This window comes from Chrysemys picta, chromosome 4, assembly GCF_011386835.1.
Source record: "Chrysemys picta bellii isolate R12L10 chromosome 4, ASM1138683v2, whole genome shotgun sequence".
NCBI classification, from domain to species: Eukaryota; Metazoa; Chordata; order Testudines; family Emydidae; genus Chrysemys; species Chrysemys picta.
The window spans coordinates 8,343,877-8,366,227 of NC_088794.1; the positions used below are offsets into that span (position 1 = coordinate 8,343,877).

At 45.9% G+C, this 22,351-nt stretch overlaps 1 protein-coding gene across 10 annotated transcripts; it reads left to right on the forward strand.

Annotated features, from left to right (window-relative positions):
• The first annotated feature begins 1,699 nt into the window (after window positions 1-1,699).
• On the forward strand, window positions 1,700-22,108 carry LOC112058649 (zinc finger protein 850-like). Of its 10 annotated transcripts, none has more exons than XM_024111975.3 (7): window positions 1,700-1,795; window positions 2,235-2,376; window positions 17,538-17,679; window positions 17,901-17,992; window positions 18,549-18,675; window positions 18,846-18,959; window positions 19,745-22,108. In XM_024111975.3, exons 3-7 carry the CDS (start codon window positions 17,580-17,582, stop codon window positions 22,078-22,080), a joined length of 2,769 nt encoding a protein of 922 aa, XP_023967743.2. In that variant the 5' UTR covers window positions 1,700-1,795; window positions 2,235-2,376; window positions 17,538-17,579; the 3' UTR covers window positions 22,081-22,108. The 10 variants fall into 10 exon arrangements, with proteins under 10 accessions (XP_023967743.2, XP_065450324.1, XP_065450327.1 ...); XM_065594255.1 differs by having other exon boundaries at window positions 1,702-1,795; window positions 19,705-22,108; XM_065594251.1 differs by having other exon boundaries at window positions 1,702-1,795; window positions 18,867-18,959.
• The last annotated feature ends 243 nt before the right edge of the window (window positions 22,109-22,351 follow it).

Genomic DNA, 22,351 nt, shown 5'->3' on the forward strand with positions numbered 1-22,351 from the left:
TGTGGGGGTGTTGCAGCACCCCCCACATCCCTAGTTCCCGCATCTATGAAAATAAGGTTAAGCATGCCTTTCAAGTTGATGCTCAGTGGACAATTGTGAATAGAGATATTGCTTACATCAAAATGTATGTAAAATATAAGCCCAAACATTGGTGGAGCCGGGCCCATGTTCCTGAATAGTGGTGGAGCACGGGCACCACGGGCCCATATAACTCGCTGCCTATGGGCTCCTTTACATCACTGTGGCAATGTAGGGGCCTTAAAACTTTCACAGTTTTAATGCTCCTGGGGGAATTGACTGAGAATGGGAACAGTTAACTAAGGATAGGAACATTGACAATGTTACTACATAGACAGGCTGCTACATTTCTGCCTCAGAAGATGAGATCAATTATCCATCAACAGCAACTTTAACTATTACTACACAGTCAGGCTGCTACATTTGTGTCTCAGAATATGAGATCAATTAACTAACAGGCAGGCTGTTACATTTCTGCCTCTAGCCTGCCTTGTGCATAATAAAAAGCACATCCTTTCCATGCCAGCGAGCTGCAGTAGCAAGCAAGAAGGATAGAGTCTCTCTCTCTCTCATTTGTCGGCACGCACGTATGCCCAACCCTGTCCTGCCCCCCCAACGGTGATCAACCATGCAGGAATGCATGCCCAGCCCCCCTCCCCTGTCTCTGAGGCTGCTCCAGGAACACTGGAATAGATACTCTGCCTGGGCTGCCGGGGCAGAGGTGCGTGTCCCCTGGCAGATTTTTTTTTCGTTTTTCTGCAAGGGGGTGTTTGCGGGAGGGGGGACAGAAAAATGTGGGCCATATGAATTCTGCTCCCTCACAGGGGCGCAGAATTCTGTCAGGGGTAAAGTCTGGCATGGACTTTGGGGGCGAACGTCTGAGGCCTGTGCTGTGCTGGAGTACAGGCCGTGTGCAGCCAGCAGACCTCGGTGCCGCACGGGGGGCAGCAGGTGATCCCCCCGCCCTCTCGGTATGGCGGCACTGCCGTTTACAGAGGGGAAGGGGGTGCTGTGGCCATTACAGAGGGGAAGCGGGTGCTGTGGCCGCTACAGAGGGGGACAGGGGAAGTTCTTGCCATGACGGTTAGACGGGGAAGAGGAAGGTGGTCGCTGTGGCCATTACAGAGGGGGGAGGGGGGAGGCGGATGCTGGAGTCCGTGGCCAGCAGCGCAGCCTTCATCCCCCGCCAGCTCAGCACCTGCCGGCAGAATTTGCAGCACAGCAGAGACCCACCCCTGTCCTGGTGCTAGTGGCCGTGTCGGCTCTGGACCAGGAGGGCCTGTCCCCGGTCTCTTCCCCGGGAGAGGTGATGGGGCTCCCTGCTGCTCTGAGCGCCCCCAAGACCCACTTAACTGATCCCAGCCCCCCACCCTTCTGCAGCTCCCCCCCACTCACTCAGGAGCCTTGCCCCAGGGACTGCTCCCCCCCCACTCACTGCTCCCCCCCGCAGGACACAGCCCTCCCCCTCCCACTGCTCCAACACCCCCTCCCCCCGCCAGCCGGGGGGGGACACGGACACGGACACGCTGAGCGCGTCCCGCGCGGGCCGCTCGGGGCCCCCGGCTGTCAGAGGCACTTGTCATCACCCCGGCGGGGGCGGGGGCCCCGGGTCGTAGAACGCTGCTATTGGTTAGGAGGCTTGTCACTCCAGGCTCCTCTCAGCTGCTGATTGGGGGAAGCCGAGGAGGGGGCGGGATGGGGGAGCGGGCAGGGAGCCCACTGGCAGGCGGGAGGCTCATTCCCCGGCTCCCGGGGACCTGGCCGCGCGGCGCTGCAGGTAAGAGCGCGGGGCGGGGCGGCCGTTACAAGGGGGAAGGCGGATGCCGCAGCCGTTCCGGAGCGGGGGCCATGGCGGTTATTGAGGGGCGCGGTGACCGTTACGGGGGGGCGCGGTGACCGTTACGGGGGGGGCAGTGGCCGTTACGGGGGGGCTGAGCGCGGGGACGCTCAGAGTCAGACCCGAGCGTCCCGCGTCCGGCTGGTCGGGGGGGGGGGGGGAGCCGGGGCGCTCCCTGCCAGTGGCCGAGGGGACCCCGGGCTCGGCGGCGCGGGGGGACTAGCAGGTACCCAGGCGGGGGGACCCTGCCCTGGCTGCGGTCATGGGGGCAGCTCAGCGCCCGCTTCCCAAGGAGCTCCCTGCGCCCCGAGCCGAGCAGGGTCACCGATGTCCCATTTTATAGCCACAGTCCTGATTTCTGGGTCTTTTTCTTATGTAGGCTCCTATTACCCCTCTACCCGATGCAACGCGGCCCGATCTAACACGAATTCGGATATAACGCGGTAAAGCAGCGCTGGGGGGGCTGCGCGCGCCGGCGGAGCAAAGCACGTTCAATATAACGCGGTTTCACCTAGAACACGGTAAGATTTTTTGGCTCCCGAGGACAGCGTTCTATCGGGGTAGAGGTGTACCCCCCACCCCGTCCCGATCGTTCACACTGGCTGTCAGGTCACCCTATGGCCAAGGCCGGTTGTCCCCAGCTGCTAAAAGAGACCTGCTCCCAGGAAACGTCCAACCCCCTCCAAGGTGCGACTGTCCAGGCCTGGTTTTAGTGTTTGAAACAGTCCCTGTTCAGTTCATGCGTCTGCACAAAGCCTCTAGCCCTTCAAGTGGCTAGTGGCTTCAGCAGTCCTAGCTCCCAATGTTTCTAGGACAGCGCTTCCTGGTTGTCTTGCTCAACTAGAGTTTCATTCTACATTTTTGTTTTTAATCTTTTTATTTATATACAAGTTTATTCTGGGGGAACATGTGACTTCAAGGTGGACTGATTTTCTGGGTTGGTGGCCAAACTTCTTCACTTTCCTTTGATCTGCCAATGGGGCTTGCCTTTGTCAACTGTTACTTTGTCTCTTTATCCAGAACCCTATTGCTATTTCACATGTCACCACTGGAGTGTACAATTTGGGTCCCAAAGATTCATTAAAGGCCAATTTTTTTAAAGGTTGAAAGCACCTAGATGCTTTTGAAAATCCCACTAGTAATCTAAATACCTGGCCCTATATATCTAAAAATCTTATGTGAAATCCTTCTCAAAGGCAAATTTCTACTGTAATTTTTTTTGTACTAAATATAGGTATACAACCCCAAGATAGACAACCACAAGCATTAAAAAATCATGAGTTATACACCCAAAAGTCATGAAGTTAAGTAAATAAATATATACATACATTTTGGGTTCTTTTAATTTGCCTTTTTGTTTCTGAGCCTTTAGGGCATACAGCAAAAGCATGTATCTACCTCAAAGATTCCATATACCTAAAAGAGTTGTACATTCCTATAACATTCAACACCATTTTGGACTTCTGGTAACATGGTTTCCCCTCCCCCCATTTATAACTGCAAACTTATTAAAAATCCTTATTTCTGTAAGTAATTCCCCATCCTGCAAATACTGAAGTTTACACTTTCCTCTTCTATTACTTAATTTGTTGCATACATAGATGTTGATTTTTGTACAAAACTGTTTATTCTTCTAATTATATATTTTAATTTCATTGTCTTTTATGTATATTTTGTTAAGGCACATTTCAGTGATGTTCTTCATTCTGACAAGTTTATTGTTCGTTACTGCCAAAGTCAATGATTTTATTTATTTATTTATTTATTTATTTATTTTATTTTTTTTAACAATGACTATACTGTTACTTCTTTGCATTGGTTGGGTGGGGACATAGTGGTGATATCACCTAGCTTGTCTTTTGGTGAAACTAAAAGTGCTTTGGGTCCACTGTGTTTTTACAGTGGGATAGGTAATGCATGTTTGTTACCCTGTGATTAAAAACACCCCTTTTCTTAGCACCGAGGACACAGATGTTAAATGAACCATTATTATTCAGAACTTGACAACTCTGATACTGATTATGTGGCTAACACTGCTCCTTTGCCATCAGAGGTATTTGCATCTGAATGCCTACAGCCCCCAGTTATGTGGGTATCAGGAAAAAACAGTTACAATATTTTAAACTAAAGCATGAATAGAGACTTTTCCTCCCTTAATTTCACTTATTTCCTTCCCTTTAGTTATTAAAGGCTAGTCTACATGGTGTGACACTAAAGGTGTGACATTAATGCACATAAGTTACAATGCCTTAAACCTCTGTGTGAATGCTCTCTTTCAGAAGTGGCCTTAGTTTTGCACTGACAGTCAGGGCCACCATAGAAGATTGTAGGAGTGTTTCCCCTAAAAACTATTGATCATCAGGCCTTTTACTTGTTTTCAACATTTTTAAAGTTCAGGTGTCATCCACATTTGATGTTTTTAAGTACGAAGAGAAGGGGAGAAGCAGTGGAGCACTCCTCTTAGCTTTTCTGGTTGTTGTCCTGTGTAGAAAAGCATTTGCAATATTTCACAGGTATCAATTTTGACCCAAGAAAATTTCAATACATTGAAATGCAAGGTTAAAGGTTAAAATTTTAGGCGATCTCTTTCCTTCTCTTTGCCCTGCACTGGTCAGGACATCTTTCATGAGCCGGAGAATGAAGGCCTCATTGTGTCATGTGTAATGGGGCTGTTGGTGTCTTACTGAAAATTAGTGGGATTTTTTGGTTGGCCCTCTCCCAATATAAAAAAAAAAGGGGGGGGGAGGGCTGACTAGAACTCAGGAACCTGAGAATGACAGTCCCCAGGACCAATGGGGAGAGGGCAGTGCTCCAGGTCAGTCCGATTGACTGGGTAGGCAAGCCAGTGAGGGAGTCAGGAGCTCAGGGCCCGTCCTCTGTGTGAGCTGGAGCTGCCTGAGCCAGATCAGGGCAGAGAGAAGGAGAGAGCAGCAGCCTGAGCTGGGCTGGAGGCAGAGCAGCAGCACTAAGCCAGAAGAGCCAAGCTGAACTGGAGCCAGAGCTAGGGATCTGAAACAGCACAGACCAGCTGGGCCCATGGTGAGCCAGGGCTGAGCTACAGCAGGGAGCTGTGGGGCCAGAGTCAGGATAGCGGGTGCTGGCTGTACCACAAGTAACACTGCAGCCAAATGTGGTGAGCAGCTGGGGAGAGTGAGGGGGGAATCCTGGGCAGAGGGCCCAGTGCAGGGAGATGTTGCCAGACTGGAGAGGGCACGGGAACTAGGGTTGCCAGGCATCCGGTTTTCAACTGGACTGCCCGGTCGAAAAGGGGCCCTGGTGGCTCCGGTCGGCACTGCTGACCAGGCCGTTAAAAGTCCAGTCGGCAGTGCAGTAGGGCTAAGGCAGCTCCCTGCCTGCCCTAGCTATGCACAACTCCCGGTAGAGGCTGGTATGTCCCTGTGGCCCTTAGGCACAGGTATGATCAGGGGTGTGCTGCCCCTGTCCCGAGCGCTGCCTCTGCAGCTCCCATTGGTCAGGAGCTGCAGGGCAATGCCTGCAAGCGTGGGCAGTGCGCACCACGCAGAGCTGCTTGGCCGCGCCTCCGCCAGTCTGTCTAGGGTCCAGATATGGCGGCTGCTTCCTGGGAGCCTGCTTTAGCCCCGCTACTCCACCGACTGGGAGCCGCCTGAGCTAAGCGCTGTCTGGCCAGAGACTGAATCTCCTGCCCCAGGTCGGAACCCTCTTCTGCACCCTGACTCCCTCCCAGAGCCCGCACCTCCTCCTGTGTTGGAACCCCTCCCGCACCCTGAACCCCTCATTTCTGGCCCCACTCTGGAGCCCGCACCCCCAGCTGGAGCCCGCACCCACTCCAGCACCCCAAACCCCTGCCCCAGCCCAGTGAAAGTAAGTGAGGGTGGGGGAGAGCAAGCGACAGAGGGAGGTGGGGCTGGAGTGAGTGGGGCCAAGGCTTCAGAGAAGGGATGGGGGGTGGGGCAAGGGTGTTCAGTTTTGTGCACTAGAAAGTTGGCAACCCTAATGTGAACCCTATGGGAGGGCCAATATGGGGGAGAAGGGTCTTGCCACCTATAGCCTGAGGGCGTGTGGCCACCACCAGAGCAAGTATCTGACCTGTGGTATCAGCACAGTGCAGCCAAGGCCTGAGAAGGAGGCCTGGGATGTGTGAGAAACAGACTGTGAATGTTTATGGCTGTTCATGGTGTTCCCCATGCCCGTATGGTGGGATCCTTTGTTCCTTCAACCTTTTCTATTTTTTCCCCTTATTTTTCTCACAATTGCGGTTTAATAAATTGTATTTGGTTTGAACTTAATGTAGTGATCAGTGGGTCAGGGAAGTAGCTGGTGTGGAGAGAGAGCCCCAGACTGGGGACACCCCAGTGCCTGTCCTAAGTGAGCACAACAAGACTGTGGATTAAGCTCCCCCAGGAATCCTGGGTCCAGCCTTGTCAAGGTTACAAGGACTCTGCTCTGCACATAAGAGTGGAAGCGGAGTCCTTGAGGTCAGGCAGGCCACCATGTAAAGGGAATGGGAGTGGGGACTCAGATCCTTTTGCTCTCTGATTCCACCAGGGTAGTGTAGAAGCCAGGAAAGTTCCCTACAACAGCAGGATCACCCCCACTTACACTGGTAGATCCTGCTGTGCACACAGAGGGTTTTGGCCTAGCTGTACAGTGATCCACTCTATGAGCAATACATATGAAGTGGTGGCTCTCTTGTCCGATTAGAACTAACCAGTTGATCCATATTTTTGGTGCTCTAACTGTAAAGATTCCCCTTTGATCTCACCTCTCCAAAAATGTGCCAGGGTCCAAAATGGCATTAAAACTGTCCCCACAAATACTTAACCACCTGCATCCGTACCTATGTAATGGGGTTCATTGGTGCAAACCACCCCGTCAGAGGGGGGCATGTAGCCTATAAGATTAACCTGCTTGCTTGCACATATAATTTAATTTCCCCAATACTAATTTTTCCCTACTGTTACTCACACCTTCTTGTCAACTGTCTGTAATGGGCCACTTTCTTACCACTTCAAAAGTTATTTTTCCTCACTTGGTATCCTGCTGTTAATTGATTTATCTTGTTAGACTGATCTAACACTTGGTAAAGCACCCCCATCGTTTAATGTATTTATACCTGCTCCTGTATTTTTTACTTCATACATCTGATGAAGTGGGTTCTAGCCCACGAAAGCTTATGTCCAAATAAATTTGTTAGTCTCTAAGGTGCCACAAGGACTCCTCGTTGTTGTTTTTTATATCTATGTCTGGGACCTTTCACCCAGATAGCGAAGTCAACACACACACACACACATATGTCTGGGACATTTCACCTAGATAGATAGATAATGGTAGAATGGCATAGGGGGTTTCCAGGTCTGTACCCTCAAACTTAACAGGTACACCACAAGGAAAGACCCAAAATAACTGGGAGAATAAAAATAACGTGTGTGTGTGTGTATGATCTAATGTCATTAATATGTATATACATGTCCTCAATACGTACAAACATACTAGCTTGGGGATTAAGTGTACCCTAACATTTCTGTGGGTGAGAAATAAAGTTTGGGCATAGGAGGAGGGTTCAGACACCTGTGCCCTATAAAAAAGGGCCTTGCTAGAGAGGCTGTACTTGTTTTTCTTAGAACTTTCTAAGTTCCAAGGGGACTAGGCTAAGCTTGGTTTCCCTAAGCTTTTGTTTTTAATTTTGTGTATTAGGTTTTAATTTTAAGTTAGTTAAGTAAACTTTAAGTTAGCTTCAATAGCTCTAGATTCTTCTAAGCTTTGCACCTCTCACTCGAACCTGAACTGCCAAAGGTGAGGCTGGTCCTGTGTCTCTCACCACCAAGTTATCAAGGAAGGGTGTGAGTATATTAACCCAAGTTTTGTAACATATAATACCATATGTGTCTTTTGAATAGCAGTAATACAATTGTAACTTTGTAACACTGATTATTTTACTATTTAATTATTACTTTATTTATCTTAATAAAAAGTCTTTAAGGCTATATCGGTCTCAGTGTAAGCTTCCTGTCATACCCCTGAGGGTACTTTGTAAATTCTGTGGAGCCTAATTCGGGACAAGAACCTTATTATCTTCTAATCAAACAAATTGGCGAGCCTAAAACCGATACTATTCAAATTAATATTATTAACCTCCTAAATCAGGCAACAGACTGGTGAGCCAGGCATGTTATGCTTATATAAAAAGCACACAAGATCTTTTTATAGGGGTACAACATACAACAGGCAGGACACTCGAGGAGTGTGTGACAGGGATTCCGGGCATCTTTAGACCCCTGAGAAGTGAAGAGTTAGGCCTGGTCTACACTTGTGTGTGTGTGTGTGGGGGGGGGGGGGGGGGATTGACCTATGATACGCAACTTCAGCTACAAGAATAGCGACGTATCTTTGTTCGACTTACCTCGCGTCCTCATGGCACGGGATCGATTGCCGCGGCTCCCCCGTCGATTTTGCTTCCGCCTCTCGCCGAGCTGGAGTTCAGCAGTCGACAGGAGAGCAATCGGAAATCGATTTATTGCATCTACACTACACGCGATAAATCGATCTCCGATAGATCGATCGCTAGTAGTGTAGACGTACCCTTAGAGTTAGAGAGCACGATTGTGTGTCTTACTCACTCACTCTTAAGAACACAGGAACCTGATTTCCTGTGACTGCTTCTTGGCAGCGATTCCAGAATTTGCTGTTATGTACTGTGGTTTGACTTAGAGTTTTAGCTTAGAAGTTTTGAATTTAATCTTGCGAGATAAAGAGTTATAGTGTTATTATGTCAAGTGATATGCGCGTTTAAGGGGCTTTGTTGAAGGTTGAAGTTATAACAAATGGTACCGATAAGATATTAGCAGTAGCATCGGGCCCGATGACCCACACTGGTGGTGGTGTGGGGGTTAATAAATCTATGTATTAATTGCTGCCAAGAGGCCACAGTAACTCAGAACTTGTACTATTCAAGCTACCTTATTTCAGTCCCTTCAACTCTCCCGGACTGCACCTCTGATCCATCTGCCTCAGTTTCCCCAGCTGTTTGGCAGGTCCCGACAGAGGAAAAGAGACCTCTCAATCAGCTTCGAGGGAAGAGAGGGGAACGCGCCCCCACCTCTCTATCGTTTATTTGGGACTTATTGAACTAAGTGTAAAAAACGATTTGGGGTGTTGTTTCCTGTTGTTTCTGTGAAGGGACATCTTCAGTTTCAGAGTAAAGAACGGCAGAGTGTTCATTATATAGTTTATTACATAGGCTAGTCAATAGTGAAGTTTTAGAATTGAAATGAGTTCTATGTTGTGTGTTAAGATGAGTGGAGCAAGGGCAAGGGTAGAGTCTGTTGGAGTTACCCGCAGTATGGCTTTACAAAACTTTGCCAGAAAATACATTCAGAAACATGATGGAGGTTTAGTACAGCTGAGAAATAGCGAAATGATCTCTAAGCATTTTAACCCATGGGGTTTTGTAAGTGAGGTGTTTAATGTAGAAACAAAGCAAAAAAAGAAAAGGCTAAACTGGTGAAGGGAATAGCTGTTGAATGTCTGCTTGTGGCTTGTAGTTCACTGGGAAAGAAATTGAATAAAAAATTAGTTACTCAGAAAAGCCCAGCAAACTTTGGAGGAGGGAGGAAAGGTTATTCAGGATTTAACAAATCAGCTACATGTAGTGTCAAAGAAGCAGTCAGTACTTTTCCAAAAGAAGCAGGAGTTAAAGAAAAAGTTAAAACGGTGTAGGTACCAAATATAGGAAGCAGGAGAGGAAGCACATTGTTGGCAGGAGAGAGTGAATGTCAGCTTAAAATTACTGGACAGCTATAAATCAGACTGAGGTCGGCTGTTGAAAAGAATCGAAGAGTTGGAAAAGATAGAAAATGTGTTAGAGGAGGACAAAGAATCAGTTCCCATCTTTGAGCATTGGCCTGTTAACTCCAGGGTTGTGAGTTCAATTCTTGAGGGGGCCATTTAGGGATCTGGGGCAAAAATCTGTCTGGGGATTGGTCCTGCTTTGAGTAGGGGGTTGGACTAGATGACCTGCTGAGGTCTCTTCCAACCCTGATATTCTATGATTCTATTGGCATGGTGAAACCGACGAAGATAGAGAAACCTGCAGGGCCAGTTACTAAAAGTAGGGCGAGAGAGTTAGTTCAGGCTGATACAGTACCTTTAGGAGCGGAGTTGGAGATTGAGTCTCAGAAGCCACCGGGAGAGTCAAAAGAGGAAGTTAGCAGTGCAGCAGCTACCAGCAGTCTGCAGATTTAAAAAAAAGGAATTCCTAGGGTGGCAACACAAGAGGTGGAGTTGAATGTCATCACAGAGAAGGCGACTAGTGATGTAAAGGATAAGGTGAGCAGAGCAAAGGGGGAGGAAATATCCTCTCCTCTGTTAGGGTACGTCTTCACTTACCGGAGGGTCCGGCGGCAGGCAATCGATCCCGGATCGATCCCGGAAGTGCTCCCCGTTGACGCCGGTACTCCAGCTCGCCGAGAGGAGTACGCGGCATCAACGGGGGAGCCTTCCTGCCGCATCTGGACCACGGTAAGTTCGGACTAAGGTACTTCGAATTCAGCTACGTTATTAACGTAGCTGAATTTGCGTACCTTAGTCCGAAGTGGGGGCTTAGTGGGGACCAGGCCTTAGTGTCCTCCCCTGATAGTGAAGAGGGAGTGCCTTTAGAGACTGTAATTGTTCAGGGACTAGAAGATGCGGTGTCACAAATGACACAAGTAGCTAATGCCTGTGATGTAGTAATCTCTAGGTTACAACAGAGAAAGATACAACAACCAAGGGATGCAATTCCTGCTCCTCCACCCAATGTTACATTGGCACCATATAGATCAAGAGACCCAGCCCCTTTGGGTGGACACTTATTGGCATTTGGGAAATCATCAACATTGCCTAGGTCCCTAGAATTTTGTGAACCCTCTACAAACCCTTGGTATATGCTGGTATTACCTGGTGTACCGGTAGAACACCCTACTGCATCAGATCTTAATGAACTGAAAGATGTCCTGTGTCCGTGTGGAGATGCCTTGAGTGTAGGATGTAGAGGTTTTATGGAAAGTTACCCTGCTCATCCAGGATTATTTCCAGAGGAAAGTTCTAATAGCTCCGAGGGGAAAAATGTGAATTGGGGAGAAAAAGTCAAAACATAAAAATTATAGATTCAAGCTCAAATAAAAGCCTAAATCCCGATCCGGAGAAAAGATCCTCAAATTCTAATTCTGATTGCCATGTAGCAGTTGTTACAGATACTAGATCTGGTATTGGGAATGATGGAGGATTTTTCGGTTGCAATGCATGCACAACATGTACAAAAACCAGCAAAAGTGTTTGGCTTACCAAGAAAAGATTGGGTTAAAATCTTACAACTCCTCACAGTGAATTGAGCATTCTGGAGTACTTTGCCACCTGAGTTTAGGGTAGGAGAGAGATCTTTTAAAGAGACAGTAGCCTTATTGGAACATAATCCACATCCGGGACAAGCTGAAGTGGCCATCCTGTCTAACCTAAAGCAGATACCTAATGAGTCCCCCAATCAATTTCACCTGCGGTTAAGTGCAGCATGGCACAGTCACATAAAAGAGAAAACAGATAAGCCATCATATGGTAGTTTGTTGGTCAATAACTCTCTTAACCTTTTCCTGAAAATGGGGAACATGCATATAAATGATAGCACTTCTTTAAAGAAGGCATTAGCCTTACTGGCCAAGGCATATTCTCAGGGAGGCCCTGAAATAGGTCAGCGTGGAGTTGCAATACTTCAGGAACCACAAGCTAATCCCACCGTGAGTATTGGGGGACCCCCATGGTTAGGCTGAGGTGTTCCTAGATTCCCTAGGTACCAGTGTTGGCAAAATGACCCTAACCCACGTAATAATCCTGGAGCTTCAAGTGGGCGTGCCCCTCGACAGGGTTATGTGTTTGGACCCCTTGTAGGGGCCCGGGACCGTGTTCCTCTCTTTGCAGATGCCGCCCAGAACAATTCATGCCTGCAGAGATCCAAGTCACTGCCTCCCCATTTAATTTGGCACACCAGTGGCACTCAATTAAATAAAATAAAAATGGATACCTGCCTGCAAAATCTGCAAAAACATTTAAATCAGGTCCATTTGCAGGTAGCAGCTAAATTGGGACAATCCAAACAAAAGGCAAAGGCTTACTTTAATAAAAACAAAAACAAAACAAAAAAACATAAAAGGTTGAAAACCAAGTAATGCTGTTATCATATAAAGCACTGGAGCCTGGGCTGTGTAACCAATGGATTGGACCCTTCCGTCATCAATAAACTCAGTTCAGCAGTGCATAACATTAAAAGAAGAGAAGGCAAGTGTAATAAAAACAAAATCTACCATGCTAATCAGTTAAAGCTCTATCAATCATTCAGGTCACAGAAGCAACTTCCTCCTCAGAACTTAAATAAACAGCATCCAACATAATCACCACAGCTGAAGTCCAGCAAATTGCAACCATAAAAGAAACACTAATATTTCTAATTTACTACTCCCTTATCATTGCTCTAAGGGTAAAACTAAGCCAAAATCACAAATTTGGAACGAAACTGTTACAACCCCATAAAACCAGACTACACTGTTGTGCTCAATTGCCTAAGCATGTAAAACAAAACATACCAACACAAAAGGAACGAACTATTATACTCAACCCAAAACTTATCCACAGTCCTCTACACCAGGTTAAGGAAATTAAAGGGAAAAATGTCACCTTTAAATATCAATTGGTTAAAGTAATCTTGTTGCCATCCAATGGCTGGAAAAACATTTGGCCTTTTAAATAATAACTCAAAGGGGGAAGAATGTAAAACGTATACCTCCTCACCAACAAATTCAACTTCCCTAAAACACAGAATACCTTATAAAACTTACAAATGGCTTTTTTTTTAATAATCTAATAATAGTGTGTGTGTGGGGGGGGAGTTTAACCTTATCTAAACTTAAATATAAAAATAAAGAACAATATAAAATGCTCATTATAGCTAATTTTCAAACCAAATCAGAAAGCAAAAAAGTGTACTAAATGTTACATTTCAACTTTAGGTTCAAAATCCAAGTATTAACTATAATTATAATAACCCAATACCAAATAATGTAACTTGTCCAATAATAAACCCAGACCCTGATTCTGGTCTCACCACAACACCCATAATAGAAAAAGTAATCAGGTTCAGTTTATGCATATTCCTGTAGTGTTAAATTTGTATCTAGAAAAAATTAGCTATTGTCAGCATACCAAAGTGGCTTCCTTTTTCTCAGTACAACTTGGGCTGCAATTTTATTCACATCAACAAGTGCAAAATATTGTTCTGTTGGGAATTAATAATAAATTCCATAAACCACATACCTCTAGAAGAAAGCGTAGCTTAAATCTCCTTAAAAGTTTAAAATCCCTAACAGAACTATTTAATTCAAAAGTGTCAATTTAAAACCAAGCGAATATTTAAATCCAATGTTACAAAAAATGAAAAAAATTGTCACAGAAAAAGCAATTTACTGTTCATAATATGCATAACATAACCCAACTATTTAATAAAACCCAACATAAAATTAATCAGCTAATCGCTTAAAACAATAATCAGCACAGGAATCAACACTTAAAAAAGATTATATGCTCCGCATATGGAAAATACGTTGTAAATGTAATCACTAATATATTACAATCCTTAAAATTAAGAAAGGTTCCTAACTTAATTAAAAATGAGCAACTGTTAAGTTGGTACTGTCCCAAATGTTTTCAAACGCTGAAAAAAAAACCCCAAACAAACCCCAATCCGCATGTTTAAATTCATGCCGGCATTTATCAGTGGGTGCTATTAACAAGATGGGATCTGTAACACCTCACCCTAACCAAAACTGTTGTTCTTTTTCAAAAAATTGTATAATGGCACGATCCTTGTATGTCTCATTCACAGTCTCATTACCAGTATTTAACCCAGACAAGGATGTGTACTGGCAATTGGTAGCTGTCCATTCTATAGGTCACCTCAAAGGCGACATCTGTAGGAAACACGTTAATGTACCTCCCTTGGTGGTCTATCACACTCTAACTCAAACCTGAAAATTACCACAGATGGCCTGTTGCTCTAAAAAAGGGCCTCCGTATATCTGTAGGTGTAACGTGTTTAAGACAATCACTGTTCTGTGTAAACTGCAGAATTTTTTTTTACAAAATTCATCATCATGCCTGGTAAGGCTGACCAATTAAAAAACTCCAATAAAAAGGGTAACCTATGCTAAAAATAGCCATTTTTGCATGGTTACCAATCCAAAGAGGTACCAATATGGTTCCTTAAAGTGTCTTGTCACAAAACCAAATTTTTGTTTTACTCCAAAGCAACCCACTTTAATAGGAAATCAAGCTATTTCCCCTATTCCCACTTTTAAAAACATCACCATTAATTCCAGTCCAACCCAGCCTATCAGGATTTAACTATCCAAAGTACACCCACCTTTCTTGTCTACATTCCCCCACTAGAGTTACAGTTAAAGTCATTATTGGCCTGTAAAAAAAACTCACCTCATACAAATTACTAACGATATGGACAAAGCCAAATAAAGCTACAAATAAAGTGAGTTGTAAGTTCTTATCTTTATTAACATCAGGTTCAAATGTGATTTTTTTTTTGTAGCATCCAATCAAATAAGATTTGAAAATCCCAATTTTGGGATGAGGAATTTGCAAACCTTAAAACACAACCAACTACCTTTTTCTTTTTTCTGTTTCTCCAGCAGCGAGATTGCAAGTAAGAGTCAGCACACGAGACAGAACTGCATTTTCTGTCTGTCTTGTTCTTACCTCTCCCTTTTCTGTGCATTTGTCTTGTTCTGTCTTCACGGACACGAGAGCAGACTTTAAAAAAGAAACAGCAACTTCAGCCCATTTCAACTAACTTCTTCTCTTCCCCCACAAAAAGGAAGGTTGTTACCATCCTTAGCACCATCTAAAAGATTCCTTCCCCCTCTTCTAAAAACTCTCTACAGCTAAAGGAAAATGGAATAAGGGATATAGTTGAAATGAAAGCCTTGCTTCATACTTTACATTTCAAATTGCTTAATTGTTTTTTCTTTTTTTCCTCGGTACCTTTAGTAAAAGGTTAAAAAAAGTTTTTAATGCTGGTTGTTGACTTAGCACTAAGCAAGCTGAGGGTTACTGGCCTAATGTATACGGGGAAGCTGCAGACATGGGGGAGGGTTAGCTCAGTGGTTTGAGCATTGGCCTGCTAAACCCAGGATTGTGAGTTCAATCCTTGAGGGGGTCATTTAGGGAACTGGGGTAAAAATCTGTCTGAGGATTGGTCTTGCTTTGAGCAGGGGGTTGGACTAGATGACTTCCTGAGGTCCCTTCCAACCCTGATATTCTATGATCTCAATTTTACTTAAATTTTTGACACAGTCCCACATAACATTATCATAAGGAAACTAGGGAAATGTGATCTAGATTAAATTACTATAAGGTGGATGCAAAAATTATTGACAGCCCCTACTCAAAGAGTAATCATCAATGGTCCGCTATCAAAGTGGGTGTGTGTATCCAGTGGGGTTCCGCAGGGATCAGTCCTAGGTCCGGGAGTATTAGGAAAATCTTTCTAACAAGATGGGTAGTTAAGCTCTGGAATAATCTTCCATGGAAAGTGGTGGAATCCCTATCAGTGGAGGATGTAAAAACAGGTTGGACAAACACCTGTCATGGATGGTCTAGACGGTTTACTTGGTCCTGCCTTAGCCCAGGAGACTGGACTAGATGACGCTTTGAGGCCCCTCCCTGCCCTACATTTCTATAATTCTATGAAATGCAAGTGAGAAATTAAAAGATCTTATGTTATGCTTAGGTAGTTTTATTTTTGGCATGTATAACCTTGCAATTCCAATTGTGAATGCAAAGTCAGACTAACCTCCATACAATTGGAGTATTAATTACATTCAACAAGGAATTTTGGGGTTATTTATTGGAACTGTCCCTTTATGTTTTGCTTCTGTAAAGTTTAGTTTAAGGTAAACATCTTCCAGGCAAAAGAAACAGTGAAAAAGCAAGAGCACCAGCTACACTTCTGGGGGTGCGGCCAAAAGTTGGTTGTACTCTAAAAGAGGCACTAAGGCCTGGTCTCTACTTAAAACTTATGCCGGCGTCGGTCTGTCAGTCAGGGCTGAAAAACCACACACCCTCAGTAACATGGCTGTGCTGACAAAACCCCCAGTGTGAACACAGCTATGCTGAAAGAAAAATGCTGCTAGCAGCATAGCTAATGCTGTTCGGGGAGGTGTTCAGTTGCCATCAGAAACACTTCTGTCAGTGTACATTGCCTCCGCACTAGGGGGCTATGCTGGGCTCCAGCACAACCTTTCTAGTGTAGACATATTGTAACTTTCCTGACCGTCCCTAGGAGGCTGTGGAAGTGAGAGTGACAGACCGCATTGCTTTTAAACTAGTCAGTGTAATCTAAATTTCTCCCTAGCTGAAATGGGAAATTAAAGATTGCTGCCCACTGGCCAATGTCTTTAAACAAATGCACCACGGGAATTTGTAAAGATTTAGTCCATACCTTGGTTATACTAGCATGGTTTGGAAATTACTACCCGTTAAGTAAGAGATGGCTTAGGAAACAGGCACCCTTGTCCAAATGATCAATGTGAAATGTAAAATAAAGTGTGTCCTCAGTGTTGAGGGTCAAAACTTTTTTTGATCTAAATGTGACAAATACATCTTGAACCATGAAGCTGGACACAGGTAAATCATATATACTGTCTCTCTCATTTAACAAGAAACAGAGAACAGATGGTTTTCTGGGTATTTTCATGTTACTTCAGAGTTCAGCATCTTCCTATGACAAGGCTTTGTCTGACACAGAGGCCGAAGGTAACCTAACAGTTCTGATATGATGATGAGTGGAGCTCCTTATGGGAAAAGCACTCAATTAAATCAAACTAGAGCTAATCTCTCACTACCAAAAAGACAAGTGCACTGGAAAATGTAGAGCACGGGTATAAAGCTTTGTTTGGGTCTAAAAGGGGTCTTGAAAGAGGAACAGTTAAATCTGGATCTGGTCGAGGTTCAAACAAAAAGATTTTCATTAAATAAAATTCTGTTAACTCAGACTCATGAGAAAATTGGATACCCCTTTGAGTGATGCCCCTCAAATGTGGAGGGATTATGTTACAAGGGAAGCTCTTTGTGGAATCGAATGTCACTTTTCTCTCTCTTTGTACAGCACCCAATACAATGGAATCCTGGCCCATGACTAGGACTCCTGGGCTCTAGGGTAATACCAATAAATAATAATAATGTTAATTAAAAAGCATAAAAAGAGCCACCTACCTGCAGGAGTGCAATTGTGATCTGATATTCCTAGGTGCCAGGACCAGTCAAATAAAAGGTAGAATTGAGGTAACGTCACCTGAGTTCAGAAAGGGTTCACTAGGAAGAAAAAAGCAGCACGGGAAGGAAGAAGGTTTGGTTTAGGCAGAAGGCTACAAGGAAGAAATACAAAATTGAGGGATCTCTTCTAGTCATCAAAGGGCAGAACCCAACTGATATTGGTGAAAACTGGAAGATGGAAATGTGGGGGGACACAGAGCCCCTTTCTTGTGTGTGGCAGGCCCATTGGCTTTCAATAACTCTGTTTAATAGAGAATCTGAGAGCCACTTGTCACTGCCCCTCAGATGCTACCTTTGTCCCTCACACAGAGCTAACAACATCTATGTTTCCCAGGTCTCAGTTTGTGTGATCAGAAGAGAAGGGATTTCTGGGACGATGGAGCCCCTGTCCAGCTCAAGGTCTCAGAGGTTCCACCGCCCAGGACCACAACTGAGCTGTGACCTCAGAGAGAAGCTGCAGTATTCACAGCAACTAGGTAATAAGTTGTGTGTGGAGATGCATGTGATGTTGGGGAGCATGGATAGCACAGCAGGGAGGGGAGTCCCCAAGGCAGCCTGCATGAAATCATCGGAACAGCATTTGGTTGTCTAGTGGCACATGGAGGCTGGGTGAATCCCTGTTCGTAATAGAGTCGTGAGGTCCAGGAGCATATGTGTCTGTGTGGATCCCTCTAACGGTATCTTTGTAATCCTTTAGATCTTCCTGCGTCCTATTTGTTTGTTCCTTATGATAAGGGGAATGAAGGAGACCAGGATATGGTGGCCTCGCTCCATAGGTTCGGCTGTATGGTGAGTTGTGAAACGGTCCGCACTGTTCCTCCTCCTGGGCCATGCTGCTTCCTTGTCTGTCCTCGCTCATTCCTCTCACCTCCTCCCGGCTCCTCCATTGCTCAATGGTCTTTCCAACTTTTTCTTCCCCATCAATAAAATAATCACACCCTTTTCTTTGGGAGGTGCCTTGTGCATGTGGAGCTTCTCCAACATCCTGGGTAGCTCACTTCATGCCCCTCCCGTTGGTCAGGATTCGCCCCTGGCAGTTCATCCCACGAATGAGTGGTGAGACTATTGCAGGAAAAGCATGTGCTGAATGGGGCTCCCTTGTGGCTCCAGGTGCTTGCTTGAGTGGCCTGGGTTGGGGCTAAGAGCCCTGTAGGGATGGGCAGGCTGAGTCTGGCATCTCTTGCTGAGTGGAGGAGGTTGGGAGAGTGGGAAATGGGATTCCTTCCCCTCCTCCAATGCTGCGTTGATGGTGATGGCTCTGCCCTTTGCTGCTCAGCTTGTGTCTGAGTGGTGGGATTGTGGCCAGACCAGACAGGTGCTGAGTGGGGGACCCATGTCATTTCAGATGCCAGTGATGTTTGAGGAGGTGGCCGTGTACTTCTCTGAAGATGAATGGGCTCTTTTAGATGAAAAGCAGAAGGAACTCTACAGAGATGTCATGCAGGAGAATTATGAGACTCTCCTCTTGTTGGGTGAGCAGTTGCTATTGTCCCCGTAGTGTAGACATGGCCTAAATCTTTTATAAACTATATGAATTATGTCTTTCCCCTTCAGCAAAGAACATCTTGGAATGTTCTTTGTAGTTAAGTGATCGACGAATACTTAACATGTTGTGATGCATGTACCTCTTTCCAATGAGCAGAATTTCTGATTGCTAAACCAGATGTGCTATCCCAGATGGAGCGAGGGGAAGAGATGTGGCTCCCAGATCTCCAGGGCTCTGCGGAAAGGGAAATCTCAAGAGGCACTAAGACAAGTGAGGAATGAGTGACACCAATTGAGAAACTATCTGGGGCTTGGAAAAGCTGGGATCCCAGCAAACCCACTGAGTCCTCTCCCTGTTCTGTCCCATCTCATCTGACTCACTATTATGTCCTGTCCTCATGGCAGGTGTCACTCCTGGCTCCCAATCGTCCTGCCTGATCCCTGGCAGAAGCCTTTTCCTCCCTCAGCCTTTTTCTTAGGGCTCAGATGAGACTTTGAGGCAGAACTCACCCCTCCTCTGCAGGGCCGGCTTTAGGAAGTGCGGGGCCCAATTTGAACAGTTTCGACGGGGCCCCGACAGGGATGACTAAAAAAAAAAAACCACGTTAAAAAAAACACGTGGGGCTTGTACTCACTGGGCCGCACTCCTAGTCTTTGGCGGCGGGTCCTTCACTCGCTCCGGGTCTTTGGCGGCACTGAAGGACCCGCCACCAAAGTGCCGCCAAAGACCCGGAGCTAGTGAAGGACCCGCTGCCAAAGACCTGGAGCGCCGCTGGGTGAGTAAAAATTAAAAAGGTGCCTCTAGCCAGGGAAGGGATTCTCTGCCACTTGCCCCCCACTCTGGGCGACCCTGCCACTGGGCGCGGGGCCCTCTTAAGCGCGGGGCCCGATTCGGGGGAATTGGTGGAATTGGCCTAAAGCCGGCCTTGCTCCTCTGCCACTTGGTGGAATATACTTCCTGCCTATCAGGTTCTGTTATCAATGATTAATCCCTTTACCGCCCCCTCTGTTCCCAGCACATGCAGTGAATCCCATCTGGATTCTCTCTCCCAACAGGTACCAGGGCAGCAAGTGAAAACAAGGAGGAGAGTCCCCAGCAGGAAGGGGCTGTGGGAGTGAAGATGCACAGGATGTTCTCAGGAAGACCGCAGGGCCCTGATGGGGCTGATGTCAGCAAGTGTCAGGACAGAATGGGGCGGCAGAGAGGAGACTCTCCAGGCAGGAGTAAATCTACTCACAGCAAAAGAGGCTTGAGGAAATCCACAGACACCAGCGTCCACCCGGTAACCCATATTGGGTTGACACCAAATACCATCAATGAACTGGGGGAAAGAGTCAGTATCACCTCTCTTCTTATTCAACATTATCAGCAAACTAGTGCAGAAAAGAGTGCCGTCAGGTGTAGTGAGTGTGACAAAAGCTTCACTCAACAAGAATACCTTCAGATACATCTGAAAATTCACAGAAGGGAGAGACCCTATAAATGTAACAAATGCAAGAAAAGATTCAGACACAAGACAAGCCTTGTTCTTCACCGTTACACAGTCCACAAGTCAGAGAGACCCCATAAATGTCCAGACTGCGGCCAGCTCTTTATTCTGAGAGAGAGATTTATTCAGCATCAGAGAATCCACAACAAAGAGGCATCTAGAGGATTCAACGATGGGATTGTGAGTGAGAACAGGGACAAGAATCCCCAGAAGAAAGGGTCTGCGAGAGCAAAGCCAGACATGATGTTGTCGGGGAAACCCCAGTGCTCTGAGTGGGGAGATGCCAGTGAGAGTAGGGGCAAGGTGAGACAGCAGCACAGAGACCCTCCAGACTCGAGACAAAGTAAATCCACTTGCAGCAAAACAGGCTTAAGGAAATCCAAAGACACCAGCACACAGCATACAGACTGCATGGGGAAGAGACCAAATACAGACACTGAACTTGGGGAAATTTTCAATGACTGCTCTCTCCTGATTAAGCATCATCAAACTGGTGCAGAAAAGAGTGCTTACAAGTGTAGTGAGTGTAGGAAAAGCTTCACCCAAGAAAAATACCTTCAGATACATCTGAGAACTCACAAAGGAGAGAGACCTTATAAATGTAAAGAATGCGGGAAAAGCTTCAGTCGGAGTTCAGTGCTCAAAGATCACACCATGAGTCACAGAATGGAACAACCTTATAAATGTACTGAGTGTGGGAAAAGATTCAGAGCGAAGACAATCCTTGTATATCATCGTTACATAGTCCACAGGGTGGAGAGACCCTATAAGTGTCCATACTGTGGCCAGCAATTTGTCCTAAGAGAGAGACTTGTTCAACATCAGAGAATCCACAAAGAAGAGGAACCTAGAGGATTTAATGATGGGATCATGAGTGAAGATGAAGCTAAGAATCTCCAGCGGGAAGGGCTTGCAGGAGCAGAACCACAGAGGACATCATCGGGGAGACCCCGGGGTCCTGAGCAGGTAGGAGGCTGTGGAAGTCAGGGCATGGCACGAAGGCAGCAGAGACGCCCTGCAGGCAAAAGAGGCAGTATATCTAATCAACGCGAGAGAGATTCCAAGAAATTGAAAAGCACCATCGCCCACCAGGGCACCAACACCGGAGCACAAACAAGCACAAATGGTGACAATGAGAAAAGCTTCAGTAGCAACTCAGCTCTTTCTGTGCATCAGAAAACCCACCTGGAAGAGAAACGTTACAGCTGTGCTGAATGTGGGAAAAGCTACCACCAGCATGCTCACCTTCGAAGGCATCAGAAAAACCATACCGGAGAGAGACCCTATGTATGTGCAGACTGTGGAAAGAGCTTTGTGTACAGGTCAATACTCAGCAGACATGAAAGGACCCACAAAGAGGAGAAAAACTATAGCTGTACTGACTGTGGGAAAAACTTCAGCGAGTACTCATACCTTACTATGCATCAGAGAATCCACAGGGAAGAGAGACCCTATCAGTGTCCCGACTGCGACAAAAGCTTCAGGCTGCGAGGACACTTTACCAGTCACTGTAGAACCCACACAGGGGCTAAACCTTACAAATGCACTGAATGCGGGCAAGGCTTTGGGCGGAAATCAACCCTGACTAAACACATGAGGATCCACACCGGAGAGCGGCCCTATAAATGTGCGCAGTGTGAGAAAAGCTTTCGTCAGAAGTTCGCCCTTTCCCAGCATCAGTTAATACACCAGGGAGAGAGGCCTCACAAATGTACTGAATGTGGGAAAATCTTTCTTCAGAAGTCCCACCTTACCGCGCATCAGTCTGTGCATCGGGGAGATAGACCTCACAAATGTACTGAATGTGGGAAAAGCTTCAATGACCGATCAAATCTTCTTAAACACTTGGCAAATGTCCACTTAAAAAAGAAACCCCATCCAGCAAATGTAACTTCAGATTAAATAGATCTACAATTGTAATGATAGAAAATAATGGGCTGGTACTTTTTTGATTCTGGTGAGACACGTCTCCACTCATACTTATTCTAAAATACAAGGTTTAAGGAGGATGGGTTGGTAGTATCGCCTTATTTATGATCATGGGAGTGAGATGTCGGAGGGGGACAAAGCTGATGAAGAGAGGAACTGATCTGTCAATGGGTTTTGGGGATGGTTAGTGGGAATTTCAAGGGAGTGGAGTTGAATTTTGGAAGCTGAGCAGCGGTGTGCCATC